At 40.3% G+C, this 23,390-nt stretch overlaps 1 protein-coding gene across 1 annotated transcript in view; it reads left to right on the top strand.

Moving 5' to 3' along the window:
* Window positions 1–23,390, top strand: part of rev3l (REV3 like, DNA directed polymerase zeta catalytic subunit) — a 93,267-nt gene that overhangs the window by 38,556 nt on the left and 31,321 nt on the right. Inside the window, 8 exon segments of the mRNA XM_022216436.2 lie at window positions 4,304–4,464; window positions 11,977–12,127; window positions 12,425–12,519; window positions 13,753–13,857; window positions 16,213–16,297; window positions 21,248–21,384; window positions 22,090–22,218; window positions 23,116–23,353. Of these exon segments, the coding sequence (XP_022072128.2) occupies window positions 4,304–4,464; window positions 11,977–12,127; window positions 12,425–12,519; window positions 13,753–13,857; window positions 16,213–16,297; window positions 21,248–21,384; window positions 22,090–22,218; window positions 23,116–23,353 (1,101 nt within the window).

The following is a 23,390-nucleotide window of genomic DNA, read 5'->3' as shown; positions in this document are numbered from 1 at the left end:
TGTGTGTGTGTGTGTGTGTGTGTGTGTGTGTGTGTGTGTGTGTGTGTGTGTGTGTGTGTGTGTGTGTGTGTGTGTGTGTGTGTGTGTGTGTGTGTACGCGCATGGGAGCACATGGGAAGACTCTGAATTATTTTACGAGAGTGATCAGCAGTTGTGGTGACAATGTGAGCTACTGAATTGGTCCTTGGCAAAGAGCAAGTGACTCAGCCAGAGAGGGAGAGTGACAGGAGAAGGCTGGAGGAGAGAATAATATATAATGGAGAGAAAGAGGGGAGTGTAGAAGGGGAGGTGAAGCTAAAATCAGACCTCTAAAAAGTGTCAAAGAATAAGCACAAGTATAGGAAAAAAACTAATAAGTGAGAGATACAGAGGTTTAAGGACAGAGAAAATGAAGTAGGAAGAGGAGTGGAGTTGAAGAGGTTGAATGCCAAGCCTGGCTATCTTAAATCCCTCTTCAGCCTCTCGTCTCTGATCTGTCAGTCAGTCAGTACGGGGCTCTGACCTTTAAAGGGGAAACATGACTCCAGGACAGACCTGAAACATTCACACAGAGACCTGCTCCTCAGTCAGCTTTATCTGTCCGGCAACTACATCAAGTGTAAATATGAGGAAACGGATTGTCCTTTTTTCCTGTGTCGACACACAACATGGTAATAAGTGACTACAGTTAGAGATGTAATGAGGTGCTCTGTTCATTTAAATGTCATAGCTAATTTGATAGTGAAAATATCACAATTAATAGCTGTCTAGTGTCTTCTGTGGCTCGGCGCGACGGAGACGGCTTGTGGCGGAGATGGCCCGAATATTCGGATCCGTTCGTCTGGTCTCCCGGGTCCAAATTTTGCCTTCGTTTTGTCTTCAGTTAAACTGAAGAATTCCCAAACAGCGGAGGTCTTCAGCATCTTGTCTTGTGTTTCTGCAACGAAGCGAAGCGTGACGTCAGAGTCGCCAGCCACCCGGCCATTCGGGTGGTGTTTACAAACACGAATGGAGGAGCCGAAATGAGCCGAAGAACATGGCGGGATGAGCCGATGTGGGCCGGAGGCGCAGGGAAGAGACAAGCTCCGAATATTTTCGTCTGGGGAGAGGAGGGGGTGATCACATAGACATATGTGTATATGTTATAGACATATGTGTATATGTTTATGTGATCACACGACGAGATGAGCTGATAAGTGCCGATGTGGGCCGAAGGCCAAAAAATTAATATCCGGATAGTGCCGTAGCGAACGAATATTCGGATATTCGGGCTATTCGGGTCCAGCCCTAGTGACAATTATGTTGAGCGGGAGGTTTGTGCAGTAAGCATTAGATATAACTGGATGTTTGTTACTCAACTTGTGATGACTGCTAAGAGTCCTTTAACTTATGTAATGTTTTTTTCACTTTCAACAAACTTCTCTGCTGTAGCCCCAATGTTCTATCTTCAGACCCAGCCTACAAAGCCACTGTAGGTACACACAAATGTATAAATCTAACTGAAATATGTAGGTATTATTCAACAGAGCACAGCACAAAAAAGTCTGTTTTGTCAAGTCTGAGAATGTACTAAATTGAGACTTAATTGTCTCTCCTCAGACTTCCATAACTACGAATTCTGCACCAGATAGGGAGGATCTAAGGCTGTTTATAGTGCAACAGAACAGCATGGGATAGAAGCCCAGCCCTCATTAATTTGAATAAAGTCAGCTCATTAACTTTAGGGTATGCTGCCAATAACAGTCATCTGGTAAAATGTTAAACCTGATTCAACTTTCACCAGAACATGAAACACTGTCATCTGGGAAGGGCCCGTGTTACCTGATTACATATGTGCAAATTTACATTCCTAGTGGGTTACTTTGTAATATGAACGCCGTGTTTCTGGTGTTTGTCTTCATACTAACTTTTCAGTGAAAAGAATCAATCCCTGTTTCAGAGTGTTAGAAATATGTGTAGTGTTTTGGTGTGTAATAAATCATCAGACTCATGGACCTGTTCCTCCAATACAATTTCCTGGATCCTATTTGTCTTACCTGAAGCTTCACCCCTCCACCAACATAACTCCTCGCAGTTTTCAGTCTGAACTGCCGCTAACGTCTGGTTCACACATACTGATGTGTGGCAGGCTTGAGCACCAAGTTTATATAGCTGTGTTTGGTTAGTTACACCAGAGCAACGCAAGGACGTTAATTTCCTGAGTGTTGTGCTGCCATGCATTGCTTTTCTTATTCAAGTTACTTCACAGCGAACTTGGAAGCTGATTAGCGCAGTGATCAAAAGGAGCTTGATTGATTGTGATTGTGTTACTCATTGACTTGACTCGTTGGATATTACATGCATGTTTTTTTGGATTCATTTACATAAGGTTCCTGTGGATATGAGACAAATCATGACATCTACACATCTGCTGCAAATTTGTCCTTCCCAGCTTCATGAAAATGCAATACTAGATCATGAAATGATTATCGTCATGTGTTGATACCATTCATAAGTCACTGACGTAGCAGCCAAAACCTTTTGATATCTAAGGGATATCATCGCTTATCAACATATCGTCAATAATGAGGTGTGATCAAAACGTTCAGACACTGCAAAAATTGTACCTGATTTAAATGTAGCTGTTATCCGCTTTGAAGTCTTCCTTTGCAGCGTTGGACTGCTTCTTGTGCTCCTGCCACATCAGGCACACTCCTGGTATTTGTGTTCTGCAAGTGCATTAAAGCTCGTGTCCGGAGTTTGAATCGCAGCGTCTCCCAAAACACTGTTGGTCCCACCCTCCCTCTGATTTCGCCCCTTTATTTGTGCATGCGCGCAGTACCTGACAGGAGTGCCCGGAGTGCTGCAGCATCTTGCCTGTTTTGCTGTTTTCCGCTCTTCTACATTTAGTACATTTAGTAAATAATAAAGGAATTGCGTTAGAATTCTGTTTTGAGTCTAACTTGTCCTAATACCAAAATAACATGAATCTGCTAGGGCGAACGAGTAAAGTTTCAATATGTGATTACACTCGTGTATCCCTCTCGATGACGTTGTTTATCAAACTTAGTGCATTTACGGGTGTATATGTGTTACATTGTTTATTTATTTCTATCTAGAGTTCAGAATTGCATGACTCCTCTGACGAAGAGTATGTCCCAGACGCCCCAACATCTTCCTCCAGAGGTCGGGCATCTAAACGAAGCCGTCAGGCGGGCTATGGAGGCCGTGGTCGGGGAGCGAGGCGAGCACCCCGAGCCAAAAAACGTCCTGCAGTCTCTTGGCCTGACAAGCCGTGGGATTGGTAACTTTTCTGGAAGTTGCTGAGCCCTGATGCTCTCTCCTCCACAAGCAAAACAAATGTGCTCGCGGTTGCGTAGTGCGTAGCTCGCCCACCTCTGCATGGGCTTGCTTGCTGTGCGCGTAACCGTTGATTGACAGCATAACAAAGCTGAAGCTCGAACTTGATTGGTCAGCAGCGACTGGCGCTTTTTGGAATAACATGGGGGTCTATGAGAGGAAGGCGGACCTTAAGAATAAATTTTCATATCGCGTCATACTAACATTATATTATAGTATCGAACTAGACTAACACATTTAAGCTTTGTTAAACGATACATAAATTGAAAACAAACGGAAACTCCGGACACGAGCTTTAAGCACCATCTGTAAAGCATGCTGGAAATTCTCTACCATGTGAAATAGCGACCCTTCAGCTTTATTCAGGGGAAGAGGAAGACGTACAGGGAATCATATCTGGCATGTTGAATGAGTGGAGAGCACGATCGCAACGATCTGCCCAAAAAACCTATGTGTTTTATACTGTTAACAGATATGGTTGTCATCATCCACAGGTCATGTGGTATCTCTCAGACGCCTCAGGACGTATCACTAGAACTCGATGTTGGCAATCTGACCTTCAGGGATAAATGAAAAGTGTACAACTCCATGAATATCACATGAAATGAAGAGCATGCTCTTAGTTGTGCTGCTGACCTCATGCGCCTTTTTTGGCCTGAGACACTGCAGGCTCCTCCACCAAGAACTGCTATTAGAGCTCTGGGTTGTAGCCAGAGATTTCTAGAGTGTTTCAGACATGACAGGAGCGCAGGAAGCAGTGTAGAGCTGCACCAGGTCACTGTTTTAAAGGGAGGAGTGGTCAGGTGCAATTTTAGCTTTTCATAGACACGTTCTTAGAGCATCTTGATCACATCTCATTCACTAAAAGCAACCTCTTTGTTTGTAACTGGAGGAAAATTCAAGTGATCACCTGTAATCATCTACGTGTCTTTTTATTTTACCTGAAGTGGCTGAAATTTTATGGAGCAATCTCTGTTTGTTGCAGAGTGTGCGAGCTGTTGCAAAGCGGAGCAGTGATGAACAAGATTTACCAGCCTCACGAGGGCCACATCCCCTACCTGCTACAGCTCTTCATAGACTACAATCTGTATGGCATGAACCTGGTTAACCTGAGTGCTGTCAAGTTCCGCAGGAGCCACAGCAAAGGTAAGCTATACAAAAGGAGACATCACAGTTTCTCTTCCCTCATCTCTGTGATTCAATTTTATTTTTCACTCCTTTGGCAGGTTTTCTTTTGCTGTCCTTTTCCTTTTTCCTTCTAGTTGCAAATTATTGTGATTTAATTCTAATTTTAGCATTCGATTACAAAGCTCACATGTGAACAAAATTATACTCAGAAAAAAAAGCTGTGAATTAAATCTGACATGTTTCCTCACAACCCTGCGACAGACTGGCGACCTGCCCAGGGTGTCCCCTGCCTTCGCCCGATTCAGCTGAGATAGGCTCCAGCCCCCTCTCCACGACCCTAGTGAGGATAAAGTGGTGTATAGAGGATAGATGGATGGATGTTTCCTTACCTCCTTTCTCTTTAGAGCAGTTCTTGGTCCACACATATGTTGAGCCCCCCTCTGCTGTCTCATCTGCTTTAGGACACAGAACGCTCTGCTGTTTTTTGTCTCTGCTGGACAGTTGGCAGAGCCGGTTCTCTTACTGTTCACTTCATTGTTACCCCTTGGCTCAGCAGGGATGAAGAGCTAACCGAGGGAAGGCTGCCATGCCTTGTGTCATATCAAATCAGTCCTGATCTCACCTCAGCCTCAGGATGCCTCTGTCTTTTCAAAGCTCTCTCTGTTCTCTCTCTAATGTTGCCTTCTCGCTTCTCTTCACGTGTTTGTCTTGTGGTCTTGGCTGTTTTCTTTCTTTCTCCCTCCTTGTACTCACTTTCTCTGCTCACCAACGAGGCAGAAGTAAAACGTAGAGGAACCACATCCTCTCCTGACAATAATTTAGGAACCTTTTAGAGAAAGAGGAAATTGGGGAAAAGACTGAATCAGAAGGTGTGAAGACAGAACAAGCAAGCAGATATTGGGTGTCGGCAGCAGGCACGTTGTTGTCTCCAGACTCTCTCACTAGTGTTTGCTTGAGCTCCCTGTAGCCGAGTCATTTGGAGCTCTGTGAGTTCTGCAGAGTGACAGTTCACAGACTCACTGCATCTTCTCCAGGTTTTTGCATTTAAACACTCTGATCCATAAGCCTTCAACACACCAAAAACTGCACGTGACAGTTTATGGAATGTAAACTAAACACTGGGAATACTTGTCAGGCTGATTTTTGTCTAATTTTAGCCACTCTGCAAGTGGCTTCGCAAAAAAAGTATTGTCATCTTCCCAGTAGAATCACAACAAATGGTAATATCTTTTTTTGTGGCTACTGTCTCTGTATTGCTGGGTACCTAACAGTTGCCTATTTACACATCCAGCTAATAGGGAGCAACATTAGTATTCATTTGGAGTTGTGCTTCAGGTTCACAAAGCTGTGTATTTTAGAGTTTAGTGGGTTTGTCACAAAGTGTAACTCTTCTTACTTTATCAATAACTTTTACATTGGTAACAGTAGTGCACCTGTGTTTTTATTTTGATGCACTAGTCATGTGTTGCATGACCTCACTGACTGTAAAAGGTGAGAGTGTATCCCAGGGTGTTTTCTGAAGCTACAATATACAGATGTCCTTGAAATGCCTCACATGCAGACCATCGATACATGCTACAGTTTACTGATTTTTCCTGAATGCCTCACATATGTCAGTAGATGCTAGTTAGGTGGGTGGGCGCAAAGAAGTCTCCAGTTCCCACTCAGACAAGTGTGTGTATAATTATTCAAGTTTTACATTGATGGTGCTTTGAAATTTTTAAAATTCACCCAGTCTGCTTGTGTTACCCTTCAATTATGATTTAGTGTGTCACATTTAAATTATTTTATTTGAAAAATAAACTGAGAAATAAACACACTCTGTCTCATAAGGTTTCCTGTTGCAGCAAGGAGCCATAAAAATGCTCCCTCGTACTTTTGCGTAGCATTTTGACATATTTCCCCTGAAATGTTTCTTGTACTTGGCCAACAGATTGAAATAAGCACCACTCACACAAACGTAGTGTAGTCAGGGCTATAGCTAACCTAGTCTCTGAATTTGCTTGTAGTTTAGACTTAAATATTGCTCAGCATTGTCATCCATCTCCAGCTACTCTGAGCTTTTTGGATATTTCTGCACTTGTTGCATCTGAAATATGTACTAGCTCCTGAAAAGAGGCTGTTTGGACTTGAGACAGTGAGCCCAGCCATCACTTGGGCCTCACTGGGAGTGTCAGATGGAGGGTTTGCTCCTCAGATCTTTGCAGAAACTGACTCTCACAAACATATCTCCTCTTCCTCCTGATGGAGACTAAAGCCCTGATTGCCATCTCTGTTTGATCACAGCTTAGTTCTAATCTCGGACCAGTACCTCTGCTCATTGTGCCCAATCACACTTCTCAACGTACTCCCTGAGTGTGTCCCGCCCTACAGGCCCGCCTTCACATGTCAGGGCATTAATGATTCAAGACAGGAAATTCCACACTTGAATTTAATAAAGTTCTTTTATAAAAATCCTCACGCCTGACTCACCTCCAACAAAAGCAGGGTTCCCATGTTTGATCCACCTCTACACTGATGCAATCAATGGAAAGAAGGCTTGAGTGCCCCGTTCAACAAAGAAACCAAAATACCCCAATAATAGGTACACCTGTTTACATTTTCTTTCCCCCTCGAGCTGTAACTTGAAAGGAGCTTCTTAATCTGGGATCAAGTGGAAGAGTGATAAAAGAGGCTGGGCGGGTAAAATGGGCAAGTTTAAGATGAATGGAAACCTTAATGTGTTTCGAAGTCCATTACACAGCTTGAGCACTCACCTCCTAAGTACTGAGGTTGAAAAGTGTCAAAAATCCTAAAAGAATTTATCCTTGAAATGTCTCCATGTGACAAAGTAATGGTGTTTTATTCTACACACGTATGCTACATAGTAGTTAAAACAAGAACCATTTTTAAAAAGACAATTACGGTTCATTACAGCTGTATCTAGTTTTTGTTGTCCATACTTGCAGTAGCAGCATCAAACAGTCCAGGTCGAGTGCTTAGAACTAAGAAATCTAGCTGCTGTGCCTCACCTCTCCTCTTCTCTCTATTTATTGAGCCCTTGGCTCAATGGATCAGACAAAATACAGATATTAAAGGAATAACTATGCCATCAGGAGAAAATAAATTGACCTTATTTGCGGATGATGTATTGATATATTTATCTCAACCCACTCAGTCACTTCCAAAGCTTATGAACCTGCTAGAACAATATGGGATGTACTCAGGATATAAACTTAATACACAAAAAACACAGGTAATCACCATTGATTATTACCCACCTAATCACATCAGAAGCAAATATAAAATGAAATGGGATGCAGAATCAATTAGATACTTAGGGGTAAACTTAAAGGATATTACAAAATTATTTGATTTGAATTATAACCCCCTAAATTCCCAGTTGAAATCCGATATTTCACGTTGGAATGTTATCCCTTTCTTGAGCTTAAGCTACAGGGTGGAGTCCATTAAAATGAACATTCTGCCAAGATTGCTCTATCTTTTCCAAAATCTTCCAGCGTCAGTACCAACCAAACAATTCATAGAATGGGATATGATGATATCCGGGTATTTATGGCAGGGGAAAAAACCCAGGATCAGGTTTAAGACCTTACAACTAAGTAAAGAGAGGAGGGGTATGGGTCTTCCCTCCTTAAGAGAATATTACTTAGCAGCTTAGCTGAGGCCATTGATCTGCTTATGTACCCCAGATTATTCTGCACGTTGGAAAGAAGTTGAAAATGCCTTACTAGAAGGGATACCTATTGAAGCTACTATTGCCGATAATGAACTTTTAAATAAACAATTGAACATACGCAACCCTTGGTTAAATATACTATTGAGAACCTGGCAGGAAATTGTAAAGACTTGTAATTTAAATGACTCAATTAAACTGCTGCGATGGTGTGCTTATGACACTGACTTTATTCCAAACAGTTCTGATGGCAGATTTAAAAAATGGGCTGCTAAAGGCCTCACAAATTATCACTCATTTACTAAGGAGGGGACATTCCATAGTTTTGAATACTTAAAGAAGAGATACAATCTTGAGCAAAAGGATTTCTATAGATATCAAGTTAGAAACTATTTCAACCAGAATCTGAGACCAAATGTAGGTAAAGTAGAAACAGGAATTCTGAAAATTCTTTTGTCAGTATCAGAATCTCCGTGTACTAAGATTATCTCTAAACTATATAAAGATGTACTCCATCCCAAATCAGGAAATACGTGGTATATAAAAGAAAAGTGGGAAAAAGAAGGCAATTTGATTATAAGAGAGGATGCTTGGAAAAGAATATGTCTCATACAATGGACTTCAACTTGCTCGACTAATTGGCGTGAATTCTGTTGGAAAAACGTTGCGAGGTTTTTTTTTTTTACACCTTTACAAAAGAGACATGGGGGAGGGGGTTCAAGCTGCTGGAGACAATGTGGGATGGACGACGCCAATCATTATCATGTTTTCTGGAACTGCCCAGTCATTGTTCCTTATTGGCAGGAAATCCACAAACACATTAACAATATATTTGGAGTCAATATTCCTTTTATTATGGATACAGTTTATATAGGAGATATTCAATTTGACGGATGGAGAAACAAAGATAAAAAGTTGGTTCAAATTCTCCTGGCTGGAAGCAAAAAAGTTATTACGAGAAATTGGCTCAAACCCCACTTACCCACTATAGATGAATGGATAAACATCATTTATGAAATTGACATAATGAAACGGCTGTCATATTCCCTTTGAGTTCAGAAAGATAGATTTTACAAAATTTGGAGCAAATGGACTGAGTATGTTAAACCTATAAGACCAGACTTTTCTTAAATTATTGGAAAAGGTCAGGCAAACAGTGTTGTATTGACCTAGGTAATCTTTTGTGACCTTTAACCTGACCCTTTTTATTTTTGTTGCATGGACGTACTGATATTTTGTTTCTATACCTCTCCAGTGTGAAGGCCTCACGTGTTCTTGTAAATAATTCACACTTAATGTTAACATAAAGGTTTAAAAACATCTGAAAGAGCTGTATGGAGATATACTCAGATGATCTGTGTATACTTATTTGATAATGTCATTGTATACATTTGTTTTATGCTTATTATTTTACGTGATTATGACATTGCCATTTGAAAGTGCTCTTTCTAAATTAAAAAAAAACAAAAAAAAAACTAAGAAATCTAACCAGACAAGATATTGAGTCAAGTTGTAAATGAAAAACCATGTTTATCCAAATATATTTAGAAGAAAAAAATGCTGTTAAACAATAAAATCATTGCCAACTGTCTGGTGTAAACACTCAGCGCAGTTTTCAGTCCAGCTTGCTGGTTCAACTTTGATCAGCGATACTTGCCTTCGGTTTGGGTGCATGCAGTTTATATCAACATTTTGAGTGAGCTCATGTTTGGTTTTCCTCTAATTAAAGTTGTTTGAAATGTTGGAGCAATGTTCCAAATTTCTTTAATGCCATTGTCACTAACAGAAATAATGGCCCAAACTATAAAACAAGACCCATTTTGCATTAAATTATTATTTCTTGACAGTTTTAATGTCCGTTCACTGCAAAGGAAGATCCTCAATATCAGCACCTTACAAATAATCAAAAGTGGAAGTTCATTTTTTTACCTTGGAAGCAATAATTTGGGATTAAAACAGTCTGTGTAATCTGGAAAAACAACTGGCGGTCTGCCTTAGTAGATGAAGGTTGCTCAGTTGTCATTTTGTAAGCCTTATGCTGTGTCTATACTAGTGCTTGACCCAAATATTCGAATATTTGATCGTGGTATCCGAATAGTTATTTTGAGATTGTGCGATCGGTATTCCACTCGTCACTTTGTCGCCGTCTTCTCCCTCAAAAGTACTGTAAACAAATAAAATATTCTCGAAAATCTTCTCAAAAATAAACAAATATAGAAAGTATACAAGGATGGCGATTAAACTAGAAGGTGAGCCTTCATTTTGTGGTTTTTGCTCTTCAGTTTTGGGATCCAGGACAGTGCCATGAAAGTTTGTCACTCAGTTTGTTAAGAATCATTTCTTAACAAACTAATACCATACAATACTAACTGCATGCATCTTTCTGTTAACATCTTTAGATTACAGTAGACTACGTAAGAAAGGAAGTTACTAAGCAACCGTCAGCAGATATTAAAAATAAATGTCAATGAGGTCATCAAGACTGAAGACCTGTTTAATATGAAGAAATCACTTCCTACCTATAGTTTAATTTAAAAGATGCATTTACAGACACTTTAGAGAACACACTTTATATAACACTGACACTTTATGACACATTTATTTGTTAGAGCTTTGCACGCCTCCTGTATAACAATAGAAATAGAAGACTGACACTAGTAATGTTTGCAGCCCAGATCTTGAGCAAAATAGAAGTATAGTGACGTATTAGCCCCTATGTAAAAGGTCTACATATGTGTTCAGTGTATCCACAGCATTGTTCTGGTTTCCAGAAACCAACACCTTACAATCTCTGATGGTGCACACTAAAGAATGGATGCTGCCAGACGACTACAGTTGTGTATGACGTTATCAACATGTCTGTGAAGTAGTGAGTATTTATGACCAAAACGATGGAATGCACTCTGAAAGACCAGGGGTGCGTGATTTAGTAACTACATTACCATAACATTTAGAATGCCAGAAGAATATTTATTACAAATGTAATTTGCCAAAAACACAAAGATGTCTTAACACATTTTTGTTATTTTTCCATATGCAAGCCAGCATGCTTTTCTGGTCAGTGTGACCCACAATCCTCTGCACAGTGGAAGATATGTCACATATGAGTCACAAAAATGTAATTTGACACTGCAGACTGCAACGGATCTATGAGCGAGACGGTCAAGGTGCAGTAATGTGATGAAGTATATGTGCTGACTGTATACAACTTTGACATATTTCGTAAGGGCAGCCATAGTACATTTTGAAAGGAAAAACAAAAAATACGCTTGTTAGAATACAGGGCAGCCATCAGTGACCACCAGACCACAACCAGCATCCACTGGGCAGAAGTCAAAGGTCATTGAATCTGAATTGGTAGATAATTAGTGAAAGATAAAGGAGGATAATCACCTCTGATGCCAGAGACTCTTCCCTTCTGCTGTCATATGTATTTGGCCAATTGTTATAATGTGACTGTTTCTGTCATACTCAAGTCATGTGATGATAACTGAAGTGACACCTTGACAGCTGAACCAATGACTCCATTCAGTGTTGAAGACTGAGATTCAGTGAAGGTTCTATTAAGAGTGTACATGAATTATTTCCCAAGGTAGCTTTCTTGTTTATTTATTGCAGTGGAATATAACCATATAACCATGTAAACGTCTTTCAACTATTCACCTTCATTTTAGCCATGTGAGAATATGAATTTAGTATTCCTTGCTGTGAAAAGCAAATGGCACATCTGTTTTTCTTCTATTCTTTTGCAGAAAATCCACAGAAATGTTTTTTTGGCCTGCTGATGGATCCCCCTTTGAACCACTATGGTCTACTGCCATTCATTTTGTTTTGTGTGTCTGTGCTTTTTCCAGAAGAATCAGCAGCACCGGCAACCCCAGATAAACCAACAACTTCAAGCCGTCGACCCAGCATCAGCCCCTGGAAGAGCCCCTTTACCTCCAAGCTGAACGACAGCACCCTGGGAGGCACGTTTGTCCGCTGGGAGGAGAACGCTATACCCTGGTGAGTCCCACCTGCAGACCATGTTCAGTTGAAATAAATGCTCTCTGACAGCAGAGGCTAAATTCAGTGTTTATGCTCAATGCCCATCATGCTTCAAGGGATAATTCTCCTTTTATTATTGCTTTTCTTTTCTCATTTCAGAAAGGAATTTTGTTTTTCTGCTCGTTGTATAATAGCTTTTTAGAATATGTACAATATCTTTCAGGATTTGTGGTCTTATTTTTTCATTTGTGTATTAATTTTAGTTACAGAAGACTGAAAACCAACTTTTTTTTGCTTTTAATTTTCTGCCTGCAGCTCTTTAGTTCTGGACGAAGTGGAGAAGCAGAGCACCTGTGAGCTGGAGGTCGATGCCGTGGCTGTAGACATCCTTAACCGCCTCGACATTGAAAGTAAGATCTCTCAGGATATTGTTTTCACCTTTTCACTAACCAATATTGTTCCCTGCACCAGCGCAAATGTACAGTAATAACACAATAGGGGAAAGGAAGTAAAGTGAAAAGAAAGATGCACCACATTTTGCTCAGATGGCTGATTGGACGCTGCTGCTCAGACCTCCTCCCTCTGACTGCCTCCGCACATCAAATCCATTAGCAACCCCAAACATAAACACTGTGGAGCTGACCTAACACCTCTTGTCACAGGGGGGCGGAGAGAGGAAGAGATTAGCAGAGATGAGGGATTCCACGATGGAGGGATGAAACTGAGCAAGGCCAATAAAGCAGATGGTGTCATCTGATTTAGCCATGTACCCCCAAGAGCAGATGCATCTATTGCTTCTGTTTGGTTTGCCGTCTTTGTGCTCAAGTGTGCTTCAGCCTCAGACACCTGGATTTGTTTTGTTTTAGAGTGTGAAGAGAAAGGAAATGGGAAGCTCATCCTTGTACTTGCGGAGGTGAAAGCAAAACAGTTGGATGGGAGGAGGAGGTGGAGTCACCATATGTTGATAAGAGCTAAATAGAGTGTGGGATTTAATTTTTTAAAAATACACTCATCTTTTCAGTTATCTCCTCTCTAACTGGGAGGGCAAAGTCTGCACTAAGTGACAAACCCATGCTGTAGATATGTATGAGTAAACATAAAGGTGCAGTTTAAAAAAAATGGCTTCAATTCTCACTGATATTTGAAGCCACATGTGTGCAGGATTCGTTGGTGGAGCTTTAAAAGAGCGGTTCAGTTAACGTGTCCTTGTTAGGAGGAGGCCTTTAGGTTACCCCTGCAGTGTCTGTCCTGCTGGATGTTGTGTTATTGCGTTAAAGACAACACTTGCGTCAGGACTGTAAGTGCGCAGCGAGTCCTTATGATTTAGATCAGACTGGATTCAAAAGTGTAAACTACTCCACGAATCTGTGTCGGAGTGAGGAAAGGAAAGGAGAGGCCACTTCAGGGCAGCTGATGCATGTGTTCTGACTCATACTTTTCCATCTGCTGCTAAAACTGCACTTTTGGAAATAGACCTACAGTATATATGTGCTCAAGTTTGTTAGCTTTCTTGGTTCTGGTGTCAGTTTAATTGCTTCATGCAGCTTAATATAAAAGCTGTCTTTGTTGGAAACCCCTTTAAAAGACAATAAAAAAGTGTGATGGTATTGCGAGCTGACACACTGTCTCTTCTTTGTGTCCAGATCAGATTGGCAGGAACCCCGGCCTGCAGGCCATCTGGGAGGATGAGAAGCATAGGAGGAGGGAAAAGGACCAGAACTCCCAGATAGAAACCCCCAAGTCACAAGGTGAGGACATCCGCAAAGAAAACGCTGTGTCATCTCTGTTCATGCTTTTATGTGATTTTTTTTTCTCCGTTCCCATCATAGAGGCTCAAGAAGCTCTTTTACTTTGCGTTTTGGGTCCTTTTTGTGGCCTAATTTCACAGTGTGCTAGCTGAAGTATTGTCATTAGACTGTCAAGGTTTCAGTCAAAATAAACTGTGTGTGTTCGTGGTAATGAGAGAACATGCCACTACGAGCAACCATGTGGCTCACTGATGTGTTTTTAATAGTTTTTGCACAATAAAGGAGTTCTATGGCGCAGAAGAATGACATCTGTCAGGCCTTAGACACACAGTACTTGCTATTAACAGATTTATTGTTGGTTTGTAGTTTTTCACAGTATTGGTGGACAATAAGAAAAATACAGATTATCACCAGACTTATTTGTTCATTTATTAAAATTGCAAATGAAATCAAATCACCCTAACCTGAAGCTCAAGTCTACCTCACCACAGTTATGTCTTACTTCAGAAAACTTCACAGTGCCTGTTATGTGTGAGCGTCTCCCTGTCAGTAAGTTAACCTCTGAACCCTAAGCAGGTTCTAGGAATTGTTTTGCTTTTGTCACATTTTCTCCTTACTGTGGGTAGTCATGTTTCACTGCAATATGAATTCCTGCACCTCTATGGAAATGGCACAACCACAGCTAAGAGAGAAACCAAAAAATCTTTAGTGCAGTGTAGCAATGTAATAATGACATAGATTATAAATAAAGTCAAAAAGAAAGTTAAGTATTTACATTTTTTTTATCTTTTATGAATTGAAAAAACCTGGAATCGACATGTTCAAAGTTTGAACGTGTTACAAATACTTGAAACAATAATGGGTGTACACAATGTCGCTATATAAGTAATTTGATTTTGCATTCGTTTCCATACTGTATAAACACAGTTCAACTGAAAAGTTTCAGAATGTTTGTAACAATATATCGATCACGGCTGAGTCCTTAATAACTCACTGGTTTTGCTAAAATGCACAGATTTTTTTTTGTAGGTTTTTACAAACATTGGTGCAAACCTTTTGTTTTTGTGACATTTTTAACAAGGCTTGTAGAATATGGTGATTTTGATTAAATATCATAATTTTAACATTCTGCACATCACTCATGATCAGTTCAAGGACCGTCGGGAAGTTTAAAATCTTGCAGTTCATTCCGTCTTTACAGTTTGTGGTTCTGATAAAGGACGCAGTTTAGTTATTTTTTCAAGATAACATGCTTTTCAAACACCCCAACAAGTTTTTAGGATTCAGAAGGGTATAAATATATTCATGTACCAAAATGAAGAATGACCTCTCTTTTTTGTAAACATTTATCACAGCCTACTGTTGGTTTGTTTAAAGCCTGTCCAATCATCCAACTGATTGTATTTCTTGCTACAACTTATTTGTGGCAACATCTTTGTATTCTCAGATCTGAGAGATTACTTTGGCGAATACAATGTTAGCAAAAGTGTGTGGTATGGTTGTCAAATGTATAATCTTAGCGACTTCAGACCTTTACATAAGTTGTGAAAATGGCAATATTAGGGTGACTGCTAGAAGAGAGTGAATTTTGCCAAACTGGCTTAATGTGGATGCAGAGTTGCAAAAATCTTGTCTTCAAAGCCTTAAAGTAAAAGTGAGTTTTTCTCATGTCTGTGGTACCAGCCTTTTTGAATGGCAGCATTTGGAAACTGTACAGTCTCTGTTGTGGCTAACTATTGTTCCCTCATGTTTAGCTGATTATTATCCAGCTGAGGCATCTGTCTTAGTTTTCTCGCTGAGCCCTTTTTCCAGTGGAAGACAACATTTAAGCTTTCCATTACCTCCACCGTTTCAGGGAATCATCATTCTGAGGGCTGTCCATGTGATTAGTGGTAAAAGTTTGTCTTGTAACCACAAACAAGAAGTTTAATCTTGCCAAACTCTGAATTATGCTCACACACAGGGAGCTGTCATGGAAACGGGGTGATAAATAATCACAGGCTAATCTGCTGTGCTGTGATAACGTATTTGCTTTCAGACCCACATCCAAGCATAAACAAGGTTCCCGAGTTTGAAAAGTGAGGAGAGGAAATGATAATATCCAGGTCTTGCACAGATTATACCTTATAATAAAAAAAATGTGACAAGTTCTGGCCTGGAATGCACAAGTACTATCACTTTTTATTACTGGGATCAATTGCTTTGAGTTAACTGACAGCAAAATTACCCTGCGATTACTGACCAAAATGTTTTAATTGTAGCTAAGAATTTGGTGTCTGGAAAACCTCTGGAACTTTGACTGTTCCCAGAAATGACAGAAGGCAGCATTGAACGCATTTGTCTGATGTCTTCCAGATCGCGGTTTTGTCACTTCGACGGAGAGCGAGAAAATCTTCCTGAAGAGATTCAAGGAGATCCTGAAGGAGAACGAATTTGACATGTAAGTTCTCAATCCTTTCTCTGATTTGTCTTTGCCATTATGTGCTCTGCAGACGTTTAGGGGTAAATGATGAAACTGAAAGTCAGTGTCGGACAGTTATCCCACATCCCAGAGGAAATCCAGGGGAGCTGAGGCAGAACTGGAAACAATCTTTGAAAGTAAGCACCAGATGCTTCCAGGCTCAGTGAGAAAAGACTTCTACAGCATGGCAAACCACATCAGTAACAAGTTTCTCTCATCTTTAATTCTTTGTATTGAACCGTAATGAAGCTGCTGCATGTCCTCAGTTTCCCTGAGCTCCGTTCCAGCGTCTGTGTCCGCCTACTCTTTCTTCTCAGGGCGACCAAGGAGGGGAGAGCAGAGGCCAGACGAAATGAAATGTGAATAGAACGACGGAGAAAGTGAAGTCAGAACAGATGTAGTGGAGAAAGGGAGGGGGGTGAAGTGATGTCGCTGAGGTTACACACCCCTCCCTCCCAACTCCTACGATGTACAGCCAGAAAGTATTTCCTGTTATAAATAAAAGTACAGTTGGCCCGGCAGCAGTGCGTGCTGCTGCATCAAATCCAGATGGCTCCTATTCACTGGCCTCCGATATCAAGCCTGAACAGAGGAGTAGAGCGGTGCAGTGTGGGCTCCTCGGTGTGGAGCGTCTTGAGTGATGGAGCACACACTCATGGACACACAAAGCTCACTGGCTGCTCTCCCGATGCCTGGCTGCCTCAGTCAGTCGCTCTGTTAATACTCGCACACAGTCTGTCACTTCCTTTCTGTTGGCTTTCCTTTACTCTATTATGCGCCGCTACTGTTGCTGCTGCATTCTCAGTGTCTCTCTTGGCTCTGCAGGCTTTGTTGGAAATTTCTCATTTCCTTTCACTTTCATGCTTTTTCATTTTCATCATCTCACATGTTTTCAGTTTTTCCCTTCTGTCACATGGACGTTTAGCTATGATTCCTCGTTTCTCTCCTATTCTGATATTTGGCCCTATTTCTCAAAGATTGGGGTGTACCGTTAGTCTGTCAATTTAAAAAATAATTAATCTTGTACTTTTCAGATTTATCTCAAGAGCAGGTTTTCGGTGAAAACCAGTAGAACATCCACTATGTTACTTATATTTTACTTATAGATATGGCAGCATATTTAACCCTCTGAAACCCAGTTTTTGTTGAATTTCTTGATTACACATTTTAAAAAGAAATGAAAAAAACTGCAAACAGTGTTCACAACTTTTTTCCAAATGCCCACAAGTGTGTGCATTTTTACAATTAAATTTAAATTAAATTTTACTATGTACATCAAAATTTTAAAAACTATTTTACCATGTGGAATGGATCCTTATCAACTTGCTGTGAAATTGCTCCTCTGTATACTGTTTTGAGGCTAGCTGCATTTATTTTATTGATCAAGCATCTTTTATTTTGCTCTTAAGTCTCTCTAATTTTCCTCCATACATGTCTCTTATCTGTTCAGCTGAAAAGTCCCTGAATTTCTGTCATCTGACTAGTTAGTGGATCCATTCTCCCCTCCTGAAGCTCACTGTTCTTTCTCTCACCGGTCGATTAGGTTCCGTTTGCCTCTTTTACATCAGTGGATCCCAGCTTTCGTGACTTGGTAGAAGAGCTTGATGGGTATATTGAGAGGACTGATGTATAAACTGATATCAGTTTATTACAGATTACCATCAGCATCATACTACTCAACAGCCAATAAGTAGCAAGAAAATGCAGTACAGAAATTCCAAAGTAAGTTTGAGACCACTGAGAAATAGTCAGTTACATATTTTGTCATCAAGAGGACTCAGACAATTAGATTTTTACACTGTAAGTTATTTCTGTTGGTCGCAAAAATAATCTAAAGAATTTGTATCTAGTTTACTTGCAGTGCCTCAGCGAGATTTGTAAATGTCTGGTAGTTAACAAAAACTAATCGTTTTTTTATTTTTATTTCGAAGGACCTTAAGAGGTGAACTATCCAGTAATGCCGTTGAAATGTGGACATTTTGGAGGAATGTCTCGTCTTAAAAAAATATGTCTGTTTCTAGGTGCTGTTTTCATCTGTGGATTTATCTTGTCCCCAATTCCCAGATTGCGATGTAGAATGCTTTATCACCATTGAGGGAGTCATTGTCTTAGCAAGTAGTTTAACTGCACAGTGTTGACGTGAATTACAGTCACAGGTTCAGTTTTGCTTGTAAGTAAATGTTCTTTCAAACAGTTATGATGCATGCAACTGTTTCTATTTTGCTCATCAAGCAAGTTGTCTTTATTGAAATGTAATTGATCAAATGTGACCTTTTGCCTCTGAATTCATCACTTCAGTCATTGATAATACAATGTGCAAATTGACATATTTATAAATAGAGAGGGTGGGAGTCGGGCACTCAGTTGCTTCAGGGCAGTAATGTACAGTAGAAGGTGATGTTTTTTTGTCTATTCTGCCTCCTGCTCGTCTTTTCTTCTGCTTCTTCATTTAAACAACTCTGAAGGAAGCGAGAGGGGCGTGTCTTGGTGGCAAAATGTGTTAATCGTTGCAGTAATCTCCTGACGCCCGCCAGGCTCCCTCCCTCACTGCCTCTAAAGTCGTTAGCTAGCAGACTAATTAAGAGGCAGCCAGACAGTGGCACGTGCACGCTGAGTCTCTGGAGCCCTTTCCTTATACAGCCCGGCAGAACCAAGTCTCTGAATGACAATGAGACTGCAGTAAAATCTCTCACTGTTTGCCTAACCTCTGACTCTGGAGGAGCAGCAAGATGTCAGCTGTGAAAAACCCCCAGAATCATTGATTTCATATATTTACACCCATGCTTTCATCATTCATCACGTCTGAGAACCATTCATCATTTATCAGGCCTTCTGCCAGGTGCTGCTCATTCATCATTTAAAGTGAGTGAAAGGGTACACATGAGGCTGTGGCTTGCAGTCGAGTATTTTGTCTGATCGTTGTATTTTTGTGTGTGTATCCTCCACCAGCGCTGGCTTGATTTCACAGGAGTGTTTACTTTATTCCTCTGGGCTGCTGCTGGACTCAGACATGGTGTTACGCAGCTTCACCTGTCGGTTCACACAAGCCTCCCCACACTGTTTTCAGCATATTTCTTCAGAATGTGTTTTGAGGATTGAATTTATCCAGTGAAAGTTGACCTTCCGCACCCGTAGTCACACTATCAACAGGGGGTCAAAGCAGTAGCTTGAAGGGTATAACATATTGAACTCTGTCCTGCTCGTTGTGGGATTTAAACCTGCAACCTCTTGGGCATGACGTTCTAATCTTCAAGCTTACTCAGATCTGAAAAGCCTACCTGCAAACACAGCTTGGATCAGTTCAGGAGCAGCACCTCAAATGGAATTAATCCCCGCCCCCTCCCTTTTTTTTAATGTCCATTCCTGTTAAATTTGCTCTATTTGCAAGCGGCGGCCGCTTGCCTTGTCTACATTTCAATATTTCAGAGTCACTAAGTGGTAAGTTGCTAGGCAATGCAGCGGGGCAGCATGGGTAAGGGAGCGTGATAGGCAGCTTGTAGCTGAGAGCGATCTGGAGGGATACAAAGCTCAGTTGGCTGCCTGCCCGTTTTCCATTCATATTCCCTCTCCAACACGCAGACAAACACCACTTAGCTGCACACACTCATGCTCTCACACACACGCTCACACTCAGACAGGAGACACTCTCCATACACACAGTAAACACAGCACTTCCCCTGATTAAGACTCACAGTAAAGAGATGCTAATAAAACATGACTGCATGAGCACAGATACCAGAAGGTCCTCTGCTTTGTGATTCAGGTAACAGCCAAACGGGCAGCGCTCCCAACGCTCATATTTCATTATAATGTGAAAACTGGTCAGTCATTTCCCTACAAGCAAAGGAGTATAAATATGTTTAATGCGTTTGATCTGTGAGTTGGTATTGACTGTTTTAATTCAGTCTGATTGAAAGAATCTACATGGAGCTACAGTAAAAAAAACAACTGGGCTTCTCTTTCAGGTTCTTGGTGACATTCCACCTCTCATCTGTCTCACCAAATCAAAACTGAAGAAGCTTTTGGGTTATTCCATTTCATATCCTCAGGTGCTTTCTGCTCAGCCATCTCTGATTTTCCTGAAAGTTTTTCATCATTTTTTTTTAAAATGCCAGTCGATCCACATTCCGGAAATTTTTTTCAAGCATTGAAATTAAACATTTTTGATGTGATTTATCATAATGCTACTGATTTAGAATCTGCAAATTGGGCAAGTAGATCAAAAAGTATCTCATTATGAGTGAGTTGAAATATAAGTCAATTAGTGATATTTTCTAAACCATATGTAGTTGCATGTCACAAAACCATACAATAACAGATATTAATAATATATAATATTAATATCTGGTATTGGGTTAGGGTTAGTATTGTATGGTATTAATATAAATTTGATAATATACAAAACCAGAACAATTAAAATACTTTTTAAAATATGAAATCATTAATCACAAAAACAGGGAAAATGTTATTTTTGTTGAATTTCATAACTGAGTAAACAGGAATGACGAGCTGTACTGCAAAACAAAAGTTTTACTGGATAGTTTATTTCAAGCAGAGTTGTATAGTTGAAAAATATTTCTTGAATTGTAACTTAGGAAATACTTTGTTAATATGGGTATTTTTTTTCATTTTCCAAGTTCAGTTCCTGAGACAATATCTCAGTTCTTCATGTGTTACAAATTTCAATGTGCTTAAAGTGGATTGATGGCCAGTTTTTAGAAAAATAAAAGAGAAGATAGCTGAGCAGACATTTGATGTCTTCAGATGGAATGACCTCTCTTAGATGAGAAGTGAAACATCTTCAAGAACTTTAAAGAGAAGTTCAGTTGCTTTTTATTTAAGATCTAGGGCTATAATGAGCTGGATGCCTAAGAATCTACACCTCCTACAGAATGTAAATGGTCTTGATTTCTGTCTTTCTCTGCTCAGGTCACAAGATTTGTCTATGAGTGATGGGCAGGACCAAGAGGATTTCAATGAATTTACCCTTCGTGACCCCACAGCCCAAGACGGACTTCAATGTACTCCTGCTAACGTTGTGGAGGTGCACAGAAACTCTGAGCCAGGTGAGCAAATATGCAGGGAGCTTCACTATTGGAGTGCCTCAGAAAGTGCACAAACTCATGGTAAACTTACCTCATATTTTTATCATGACCAAATGACTTCTCAGTCGTTATTAGTTAAACTTATGGTGGATTTACTGCATCCCACAGGCTTCTGTTGTAAGAACTGATTGATGGTTCAGAGTCAGATTTCACCAAGCAGCACTACAGGACAGGGTTGTATATTATGTTATCACATAAGATAGAACTTAATTAATTTGAAAGGAAGTTTTTGCACTAGAATTTGGTCAGCAAAAATACATAACAGTGGAATAAACACAGTGCCTAATAGAGAAGCAATAAGATTTAAGTATAATACATTGTAAAACATAATAGGTAAGTAAACTAACATAAGACTACAATAAAAAATAAGAAAAAATACTGGCAATAATTCTGGAGCAATCACAAGTTATAAAACTGTTTGTTACTTCTTATCATTTAGAGAGATCATACATCATAGGATGTTTTGCTACAGAATAAGAGTCACGTTGACATGATTCAAAACTAAAGCAATGTTCAGATTTAGGTTTGTCAGAATCCCACTTATGTCTGCACTATGTGTCCTCCCCTCTGTATATCTTTCCCTTTTCTTTCTATCTCAGTCAGCAAAGTGAGACATTTCAGAAATACTAACAGTAGTTTTACCTCTATTTTTTTTCCTGTTTGCAGACTCTGTGAGGAGCAGTGGTAAAGTCCCAGAGGAGGCTGTAGTTGATGAAGAGGCCATCCTCAGCCTCCTGGAGAACAGTCAGACCTTCCTCCCTCTCTCCCAGACGTCCAGCAACTCGGCTCTGCTAGGTACAACAGCCACTTTACAAAATGTCATCACACAGCTGGGGTCTGTTCACTTTGATTCCTGCTGTTTTAACATCCTCCTTAAACATAAGACTTTTTTGTTCTTCTTTTATCAATTCATTTTTTTCTGCTCGTAGCTCATTTGAGTCTGTCTTGCACTCATAACACCTTTGTCACCTCCATTTCTTGGATGATCAGTGTAGAGGTTTATTTATTTTTTGGTTCCTTCCTACCATCACTGATTTCTTGCTCATAGGGAATCCAAAGGGAATTTTGGATTTGTGAGTTCTCTGTTTAAAATTTGTAAGGTTCTCACCTTACTCTGTGAAGAGCTATGAGATAGCATATGCTGTGAATTGGTGCTGTATAGATAAAATTAAATTGAAATTTGAATTGTTAGTTTTGCAGGAAATCTCCTTCTCAAAGTAAATGCGTTGATTATGAATGATGCTAAAAGCCATGGAAGTAGTCAGTAGCATTGCATTGCTAGAATTTGACTTCATCTTGTAGCTTTACCTCCTTGTTCTATGTAGCACCTAGTTTGCTTTGCTTTTAGGTACTCCATTTGACATAACTGAATTCTTAAAAACGGGGAGAAAACTTGCAACTGCACAAAGGTTTCTTGTGCAAGTGTTGTGATACTTTGAGACAGCAAAAATTAAACCTAAACAATGTGAGCTTGTCAAGATGTGATTGAAGTGTAGACTTTCAGCTTTAATTCAAGGAGTTTAAAAAAAATATTGCATTAAACATTTATGAATTATAGCCATTTGTACATCATCCCACCATTTTCACAGAAGATGAAAGGTCTGGACTCAGATGAAGCTGTTGATGAAGTTGTTGCTCGCGGTTGATTTGATGCAATGCCTTTTAAATGCTTTGTTTGTGTCGTTTGTGCAGACAGCAGCCAGGACCAAGCCATCATCGATTTGCTGGCAGGCCTGGAGGACGATGGTTTCTGCAGGACCCCTGTTCGGCAGAATTCCCAGTCTCGCTCCCTGTCTGGTGCCAGGAGTTACCACTACAACAGCGATGAGGAGGAAGCAGGGCCAGAGCTGGACAAGGAGGAGGCCGAGCTCAGCGTAGTAATGTCACAGCGGTGGGACAATGAGCCTCCGGAGAGCTCCTCCCCACCCAGGCAAGTTTGTCCCTGGTACTTTTAGGAACTTTGAGCA

This window comes from Acanthochromis polyacanthus, chromosome 16, assembly GCF_021347895.1.
Source record: "Acanthochromis polyacanthus isolate Apoly-LR-REF ecotype Palm Island chromosome 16, KAUST_Apoly_ChrSc, whole genome shotgun sequence".
Taxonomy (NCBI): domain Eukaryota; kingdom Metazoa; phylum Chordata; class Actinopteri; family Pomacentridae; genus Acanthochromis; species Acanthochromis polyacanthus.
The sequence above is the reverse complement of the archived record's forward strand: the minus strand, read 5'-3'. Positions and strand labels throughout refer to the sequence as shown.